We start from the raw sequence: 10,000 nt of genomic DNA on the forward strand, positions 1-10,000 counted from the left end.
AAGAAAATTAATCATGGTATCACTTATACTTATTTTTAGGATTCTAGAACTTTCCATGATCTGTCACTTATAAGTAAACATCAGCACAATCTAGAACTTTCCAGGAAAACAACAATAATTATGTAACGTTTTTAGAAAATATTCCTGGACTCTTCAGAACATTAAAGTCTTCTTGCAAGTAGTTCTTAAATCGAGTCTGCCGACCCTGTTGCTGATTCGTGTCCAACAAATCAATGATTTCACTGAAAACGTCTATCCAGTATTGACCAACTTTTAATTTAAACGGAATCACGGTGAATTAAGGAACTTTAAATTTCCTCGCAATCCCTGTGGAACTATTACCCAAAACGCTCTACGCTCCAGATGAAACTTACTCAATACGCACGCGCCCAGTTTGATAAAATTAAGATATTTTCGCCCACAAGCAACATCGATACCCATTTTATTCTCATACGAGGGGACTCCATGATGCTTCCTCCGCTTTCTGACCGCGCGCTGGCAACACGACCGTTGTTGACTGCCCGGTCACAAGTCAACAACGGTCGTGTTGCCAGCGCGCGGTCAAATTCAAATGGTCCAATCAGAGTTGAGGCTGAAACCATCTTGCGAGTTTCCGTTGTTGACTGCCCGGTCACAAGCCTCTGAGGAAAGCCGAAGAGGTGAATTTTAAGGCAAAGTTTTCGTTCGTCTTGAGTCTTTCGGCCACCGAAACACACGTATTTGGAGTGAAATTTATTGGGCTTTATGGAACTGTTTTTTTTTTGCGATTCGGGACTTTTCCTGTTGAGGAAAAAACGATTTGTGGAGTGAGGTCTGGCCAGCGATGGATGGAGTGGTCGGCCTTCCTATTATTTTAGCAACGGCCTAAACGGCCATCCGGATAATTTCACTAAACGGCGTCAGAATGGCTCTAAACTCGGCAAAAGAGACAAGTTCGTCACACATTTGAGGTAGGAAAACTTTATTTCAAATAAGATAGTTATTTACACAATTTTTTTACGATCGGTGATTTTCCCATACAATTCTCTATATACACAAACTGTCGCATACACAACGTATTTTCAGCTTGGGGAGCCTGTGTTTCGCCTTCCCCTAGATAGGACTGAATACTGTTGACAAAATTAAGTCGAGGACCCACACTCCGTGCACATTTCATTTGTACTCATAGGGACGTGACCAGCCGCAACCAGGGTACTTTCTCGAGGGAAGAAGAGAAAGGACCCTGGCAATAAGGTTGGTTGTCGACGGTCATGTTTTTTTTTTCTGGTCTAATCTATGCATATGTGACGTCAACGGAGACGTTGTGAGTCATAAGAGAGTTACAAGAGGCGTTTTTCCAGCTTGAATGAGAGATTTAGAGGACAAAGACAAAGGAAAGTGGATGATATGTAAATATTTTCCACATCCATTTTCAAGCCTCAAAGCGACCAATTCCGAAGCTACTGGTTTCAACCTTCGCAACATTCACGTTTCAAGATGGCGGACGAATAGCAAAGTTATCATCAGAGTCAAGAAATCAAGGGCACCCGTTCTTTATTTTGGAAAACTCAACCGCGACTTTCAGACCTATTTTGCAATGATGTTAAACTGAACCCTGGACCTGCTAACTATTCTACCAGCGAAACTGGTGACAAATCATTGCGGGCATGTCAAAATAGCACATCTCAAATGTCCGTTCACCGAAATGCCGGGAACACAACATTCTGGTCAAAGAAACTGTTACTAATGAATTCGATATTGTGAATTTCGCTGATTACAAACCTCTGGCCTACATCAACTTTAGTTGAAAATACAAGTCAAGAATATGCAGTCGTTTATAGTCTGTACAATCTACAGACTACCAGATACTCCGTTGCATTTCTTTGATTCTGACCTCACAGACAACTTTATTTATGCAACGTATTTAATTCATTGTTCATGGATATACTTGAGGATCATGCACCAGTTAAAACGTTCAAATTACGTGGCAACAAACCCAACCCATGTATCACAGATGATATCCGCACTGTAATGAAGCCCAGAGATCACTCGCGCAAGGCCAAGAGGCAAGGAAAACCGGTGACCCTATAGTTTGGCGTACTTTTCGGGATCTACGGCAGGAAGTAAAGCGCGAAATTAAAATTGCTGAGAAAGAATTCTTTGCTGATCAGATTCTGAAATATCCCAACAACACCAGTAATATTTGGAAAATGATCCCGCAATGTATCCCTAAATCCACAAAACGAGCATTTAACAGTAAGGATGATAAAACTATTGCAGAAGACTTTTAACACAGAGTTTGCGTTCACACTTCTATCTTTATTTCTCGAGAGTTTCAATACACGAAGCGAAATAAGAACGACAGGCCAAGTGACCCACACTACAGTATTCTATCTTTTCTCCTAGCGGTCCTTACCATTCCGGAAACGAGGCACTATTTTTTTTTTTGAAATAGTTTCTTGTTAAAAGTCTGGTTCACCGCATGGCATATTGTTGGTAAATTCAACCTTTGCGGGGACATAACCTAGAAACATCCTGGTTCACATCCTATTGATCCTAGTGGTAGTGAATGTCCAGCTATGTCACTATGTGCTATTACATAATTGTGATAGGAAATTAATTACTTCCCTGTAATTATCAGTTGTAAATGTAGGAAATGAACTATACACTGCCTTATCAAGCTTATCGAGACAAACATATTTCATGTTAACAGAATTACCTGCAGAAGTCATAGCGTTCAACACAACTTTTCAGATTCAGTACAGCCCAAGCCATACTGGTAATGTATTTGGAAGTTGCACAATAGATGTTGCTTACTGTATGTCTTTTGATAGGTACTTTCCAAAATTTGGTCACACAGAATTACAACTCTTTTATTTTCTTCTCAATGCGTGAGTGGGCAGAATTAAAAAAAATAGGCTGCAATCTGATTGGTTCCGGGAGCGGGCGGAATTTTCTCATCCGGCCTGCTCATTGCGTGAGCTTGGGTGATTTTTCACTAGACAACAGGTTTGGAAATAGAATTCAAATTAAAAATATTTCTCTTTGAAACGTTCAGTTTGTTAGTCGCTTTAATACTGCATTTACTATCAAGCGCGGTGCGAGTCAACAATTAAAACAAGAGAGGAGAGAGAGGGTGGGAGAGAGAGAGAGGAAAAAAAAAAAAAGAAGTTATTTACCAGTAAAGGGTCGGTCCATATAGCAAAAAAATGTGACATCGGTCTTAAAAAAGCTGCCCTCGGCCTGCGGCCTTGGGCAGCAATTTCGAGGCCTCGGTCACAGTTTCTCCCTATACGGACCTCCCAGCTGGCAAATAACATATATGTATTTTGACAATTGGGTGCATATTACTGCCAGTTTAAATTACAACAAATGGTATATTTTAAATATTTGATTCTCGTGGTATGGATTCATTTGGCATGGCCATCCTCAAGGAACTTGTGTACTTCTGAAGGAATTTTCAAGTGTCGAGATATAGTCCACATCTTCACATGTCGCGCACGTGACAAAGTGACCTTTACGTGCACCACTGCACGAAAGTTTGGTCATCTTGGAAAGATGTTTTCACATCTCACCTTCATTGCTCTTTCATTTGTTTCTTAAAAAGATGTTTCGATGAGTCATTTCGTTTCATCTTAAACCGTTCAATTAGCGTTTCCTTTCTCAAACACTGAGCAAGAATACTAATTGATCAGTAAAAAACAATGTGCTCAGCCACTTTGAAATAAATACACTGTTTTTACCTCGTTTCCATGGTCCAGTGGTCATTGTCACCACCTGTAATGAAGATAATCTGGGTCCGGGTATTCGCTACATACGCAGTCGAACATCATAAGAGTCGCAATGAAAGGCCGATGTGAGAAGGACAAACTTCTCTCTTTTCTTTTCTTTAGTGCTAAATACACCGCTGTACGTTTGCAAGCCCGAGTATAGGCTACTTGTAGCCTCTTGTTGTAGATATATTTAGTGTAAAGTTGACATAATCAAGCCAATGTACATTGATGAGCATGCTATTCCATAGCAATCTGCTTCTTGTGCTTTTCAAGCTATGAAAAGAACGTTTCCATGTCTTGTCCTACCAGTAAAGACAATGTGACGTCTTGGAATGCTGCTCATGAAATCTTTCGGGCCTAATTAAAAAAGGGCAATTTGTGCAAGTCCTAAACATAAGCATCTCATCATCGTTGGCAGTTCTTGTCGAATGAGCCCAGGGTAAGGGAGGGATCTTTGCTGTTTTATCAAACTGGCTTTTAATCTGCTGTTTTGGAGGTAGAGTGGCCATTCAAAAAAGAGTTTGTAATTCAACATCTATGAGACTTAAAACAAACTTGTGAACACGTGAACCTGAAGTATGGCAAATCATAATGCTGACAAACACGAAAGTGAAGGAAATGAGTCATAAATATGAAGTTTTCACTATCTGTATGATTTTGGGTTACAATAAAGGGATATATCAATTGTTGAAAAATCCAAAGCTATTTCTCTCCGTGGTAATCAGTAATGTAAACAATCTTCGCACTGGTGAGTTGTAGTAGTAATTTGGGTTTTTCAGAAAACAGTTATTTTAAAGCTACTACTGGTAACTGCCTAGGTTCACATGTAACACAAGTAATGGAAAATTCACAGATAACGGAATTTGAAATTTTATGCTGTGGCATTTGAAGGAAAAATAGGTGTTTGTAGACAAGTATCTGTTCTTCCCTTTCATGGTTAATATTCCTTGACAGGCTTCTCACCGTTCAGAAAGTTTACGTCCACATTTGTCTATTTCGTGAGAGTTTCAATAGATGAAGCGAAATAAATATAACAGACCAAGTGACCCACACTACCGTATTTTATCTTTTCTCCTGCCTCTCCTTACCAGTCCCTAAACAAAACACTATTTCTTTTTTTGAAACAGTTTCTTGTTGCTGGTGACGTTGCAAATTTCCTGTGCTTTGTCACCTTCAATTTTATTTCCCAATCCCCCTGTCCAGTTCGCAATCCTCCCCCAAATCACTTGATGTACCACATCTTGAGACAGTAATGCCTCAACTTGAGCAATGCTAGAGAATATTTTCAAAGCATGTTTTGAAAAGGAATAATTCAACTTCAATTATTGGAGTACAAGAAAACTCAGGAGTGTGATTCTTTAAAGTAACCAAAAAAATCATGTGTACAAAATTAAAGCATACTGTTTAATATACATATTTATATTTTTAAATCAGAACAAGCTAAAATGGAAGTCGTTAGCGAATTGAATGGTCAACGAGACTATAATGATAAGCCTTTCAATAATTTTCAAGAATAATAATTATTTTAAAGACTTCACAATCTTAAAATTATAAACCTCTTGGAAAATTACAAGATGACATTGTCGTGAACGGGTCTCGCGACAAATCACACGCTTGATGTGGCTTGACACGTTGTCTGAAACTCTCTTCTCATACAGTACACAAAAAAGGGTACAAAGTTCACTTAGATTATATTTCCCAATAGGTTACATTTCAAGTCTTAGGGTTCGGCAGTTCGGGTTTCAAAATCACGCAATGTAACGCCAACGTCCGCGACAACATGCACTTTGTTTGGGGTGAATAAAAAGTAAAAGGCAATGATGAAAACCGACCCAGCTAAATCTCTCTGTGCACCACTAGCTGAAGAGTGTGGAAGGGATGATATGGGGAAAATATGGATTACTGCAGCTGCAGGTCTATTAAAATAAAACACAGGTCACATTCCACAGGTGAGTGTACATGTCACTGTGCTGCAGGCAAATAAACAACACCAAAAGTGTCTCCTAGTGCTAATCACTCAACAAAAATGTTGTTTCAGGCCTCGGGGAAACTTTTCGCTTAGTTGTTGATTATTGGAGCAACGACTTCTAGTCTTGACCTGAGGAATGTGACCTATATTTAACGTACCCGCCCTCATTGCAGCTGCCACAGTGACACGAGTCAACAGCGCCACATACAACTGCTAAATCAACCAGATCAATAATCTATGAACCCTATTGCACAATTTTATAATTTGTAACACAATCTGACATGGTGAAAACATTGAACAACAGTAACAATGCTCGCGTTAGGGAATTACAATTGTGAGACGCCAAAATCAACCAAAACGTAAAGGTACGTACGAAATAAAATCACTTCATTAGCGTTACGTATTTCAAACACCATTATGTTCTTTTATTCATCCAGCGATCGCTATTCCAGAGGTCTAAGGTGGACAATAAGCGTACGTGAAAAGCCAACGTAGCTTTAATTGGAATCGAAGCCTGATGTAGATCACCGTGCCACGTGAAAAAACAGCGAATTATTTTTTTACTGTTATGCTTGTTAATTTGCGGCTGCTTCTTACGGAACAGCTACAATTTTTTGAAAATGATTAAACACGAATTCTGTGAGAAAAGCACCAATCAACGATCTTGTTAGTTCACTGTGTGCCAGGATCTTCTCCCGACCCCCCGCTATATTGAAAGCCGAGAAGACCCTGAGAACGAGGTTGCTCGCCTCCCACCGATGTGGCCCGGGTTCGATTCCCAGACTCGGCATCATATGTGGGTTGAGTTTGTTAGTTCACTACTCTGCACCGAGAGGTTTTCTCCGGGTACTCCGGTGTTCCCGTCTGCTCAAAAACCAGCATTTGACTTGATTTGCGTTACTTGTTAATTTCAGTTTACAGTGTCCCCAATTAGTGTTCCAGCGCTAGAACGACTAGACACTTGAATAAAGTTCCTTTCCTTTCCTTTTCTTTGCACCAGAGAAATCTACGCATTACCCCAGCCCCTTCAAACCTAATACGCACAGAAGACTCTATTGTTGGTTTTCACTCAAGTGATCAACAGCCATGTTTTTCAACGAAAACAAAAGAAGGCGTTAGCATAATAATAGCTTTCAATTCCCGGAGGATCGGATTGCGACACCAACATGGCCGCCATTTCATTGTTTGGGGACACCAACATGGCGGCCGTGACGTCATGTGAAATCCAAGAATACACAGACGCCACTAAGCAGGGGAGTGACAGGCAAGACTTTTCATGACACGGAAAAAAAAACAAACAAACAAACGCAAATTCCGACTGGGTTTGGCAGCCCAGTAATAATAAAATCTATATTTTACTATTTTGTCCACTTGATGCACCATTTCTGTGTTTTAAATGAGGAAAATCAACAATTCGTAAAGTCCTTTTAAAGTATTAAACAAACTCGGTTGAAATAACGGACCCCTCCAAAGCTTATCCCCGCGGCTTATTTCCCTTTCGTAAACGGCTGATGGCATTTTTAGTGGTCGATGCGTTTAGGGAATAAAATAGACTGGAGAAGGTTTAATTTTTAACTCAATCCGCTAAAATTTCGCCCAGATTAAGAAATGAAGCCTACGAAAAGATTATAGTGTTGCCTTACCGTTGAGGATAATGTTAGTTTCACTATACAAAGTGGTTAAAGATATAAAATTTTTGATGTTTTGGCTGTGCAACTCGATAGTGCGGTGGCGTGTGACATACACTGCTAATGCAATAGCCTGGATTCGATACATAATTTTTCTTTATTTCTTTTGGGTTCGATACGTAATTTAGTATTTTTTTTGCTTTATTACAAAAACCACTCCTAACAGAAAAAAAAAGAAATTTGCATCGCCGAGCCGCAAAATTTAGACAAGTCTGTAGCACCTGAATGCTTGAATCAGGCTAGATAAATCTCGTTAATTTGAGTCACACACGTTTGTTACGCTCTCAAAAGAATGCGACGAAATTAAGTATCGCTCAAACTTAAACGTACAAGCTCGTGTTATCGCTTAGCCTTCTCTTCTTCAACGCGCGCGTGTTCTGTAATTTGTATGCAAGCATGTTGCAAATTCAAATGCGTAGAACACGAGAAAAATTGCTTATCGGAACAGAAGTGTGGATCTGATTACTTTGCACAAACAAAGAATAATTGGTACTACCTTTACATTAACTGAACACAACTTTGAACGAAACATTTTCCAGTATATTAAAATCTTGGATAATTTGACAGTGCAGTATGCTCCCGGAAAGTTCTTAATCTAACTGAAATACAATTAAGTCTCTTTCCGTTGAAAATTGAACGAATAAACACATTTGTCGCGACTGAGAAAAAGCACTTGAATTTTGTTCCCCAACTTTGAGCCTTGGAAACGCAACAAAAAACCTCAAGATTGCTCAAACACGGACAGTTCCAGTGGCATTTTTTTCTGGGACAAATACCGAAAATAACAAATACAAATACAATGAACTTTTTTTCTTTGAAAATTGAAGGAACAAACACATATTTATCGCGACTGGGAAAAAACGCACTTGAATTTTGTCCACTAACTTTGAGCCTTGGAAACGTAACAAGGGCCTCAAGCCTGGTTGAAACAAGGACAGTCTCGGTAGCATTTTTTTCTGGCACAAAGACAGGAAAAAACCGAACATCAATTCGTCTAACAAGAGTTAGGAACCTTCTGTCTGGTCTGTCTAATAGCCCACTTTTGATATATTAAAATTCAATCCTAAACAAAAGGCATCATCTCGAGGCTCTGGGGAATAAACTCATAAAAATCCTTATATTTATTCCCTAGGGCCTCGAGATGATGCCTTCTGTTTAGGAATGAATTTTAATATATCAAAAGTGGCCTATTGTGCACTACATTTCGTTTCCGCTCACTTGGGTCTATTCAGAAATCGCAAACAAAAGTAAGTTGACACCCTGAAGAAAACGATAAACAGCAGAAGTACACCGAAATTCTCTCCAACAGATCGGGCAACGTTCAGTTTCTCCAAGACGTCTTTTCCGTGAATGACAGTTCCATTGTTCTTGCACACTGCATAGGCGGAGTTCACTTCTGAGCAACTAAAACCACACGAAAACCTTAATTATTGGCAAAGTTAAAGGCCACTAAAGGCTGAACTTTGGGCATATATCAGGCTTTCGGCTTTTCTCAGCCCTTTAACGGGGTGGGTAACATTAGCAGGTATATAGGGAAGTGCGTGAAACTTTACCAATCCTTCAGGCCCCTATTGTTCGAAGGGTGGATAGCGTTATCCACTTTTTGAACAACCGAGGCCAGATCGATCGTACAAAATCAACTACTTGGACCATGAACTGTTAAACTTACCCTGCTTGGCAGAAATTTCCTTGACGTCCCTCTCTTGCAAGAAGGAAAGGAAACCTCTGCACGGGTCTCCTCGATGTTTTGTCACGCATGCGCGACGTAACGTCAATGGAACGTGGCTTCCACACCACCATTGGGCAGGCGTTAAAATTCAAACTGGTTAGAGTCGGTTTTATACCAGTTTAGAGTTAATGCGCCCTTTGCAGAATAGTGATGACATGGTGCAATCACTGCTATGCTGGGACGCAAATTGCCACTGGGACACCTAAAACAAAGGAAATTTAGATTCAATTGCTTCGTTTTAGATGCCCCGCTGCGCAAATTGCGTTCCAGTATGGCGGTTTTTGTACCATGTGATCCCTAACCTGCAAAGGGCCCATTATCCGTCCAAAGTTCTGGCCGACATCGAGAGAGATTCGTGCAGAGGATTTCTTTCCTTCTCTATAGAGAGGAAAACCACGGCTAAAACTTCTGCCAAGTAGGGTATGCTAAACTACAACAGCGTTTTTTTCCCCCAAGTGTGCTAATTCCTGACCTAGAGAATGCGCCTTGCATTCAAACACAGGCAAGCCACCAATACACATTTCAGTTGTATTGGTGGAGTTTCCATACAAGCTTTTTAATTACCATATGCCCCGCTTACCTAAACGGGGGAGACGTCGCAAACTCTGTAATCAGGGCAGCTTCGTAGGAATAAGTCAAATACGAAAGATATTGAAACCACAGAAGCCAGGGAGGCATGTTTTTTTGATAGAACCCAGCCAACAGCATGACTGACAGCGCAAACACGGCAGCTATCACAATTGACTTCTTGAAATCCATCACCAAAGCACCGATAAACAAACCTACAGACTGAGCAAGGACAAATAGATTAGCTACGTTTATAATGGGCATAAAAATGAAATAACATTGGAAGCATTAAGCC

At 40.1% G+C, this 10,000-nt stretch overlaps 1 protein-coding gene across 1 annotated transcript in view; it reads right to left on the reverse strand.

Moving 5' to 3' along the window:
• Positions 1-5,172: 5,172 nt before the first annotated feature.
• LOC137997425 (uncharacterized) overlaps positions 5,173-10,000 on the reverse strand; it is a 41,046-nt gene continuing 36,218 nt past the window's right edge. Inside the window, exons 14-15 of the mRNA XM_068843401.1 lie at positions 9,719-9,927; positions 5,173-8,813 (exon numbers count right to left, since the gene is read on the reverse strand). Coding sequence (XP_068699502.1) covers positions 8,624-8,813; positions 9,719-9,927 — 399 coding nt within the window. The 3' untranslated portion in view covers positions 5,173-8,623. The remainder of the gene's footprint in view (positions 8,814-9,718; positions 9,928-10,000) is intronic.

This window comes from Montipora foliosa, chromosome 3 (genome assembly GCF_036669935.1).
Source record: "Montipora foliosa isolate CH-2021 chromosome 3, ASM3666993v2, whole genome shotgun sequence".
Taxonomy (NCBI): Eukaryota; Metazoa; Cnidaria; class Anthozoa; order Scleractinia; family Acroporidae; genus Montipora; species Montipora foliosa.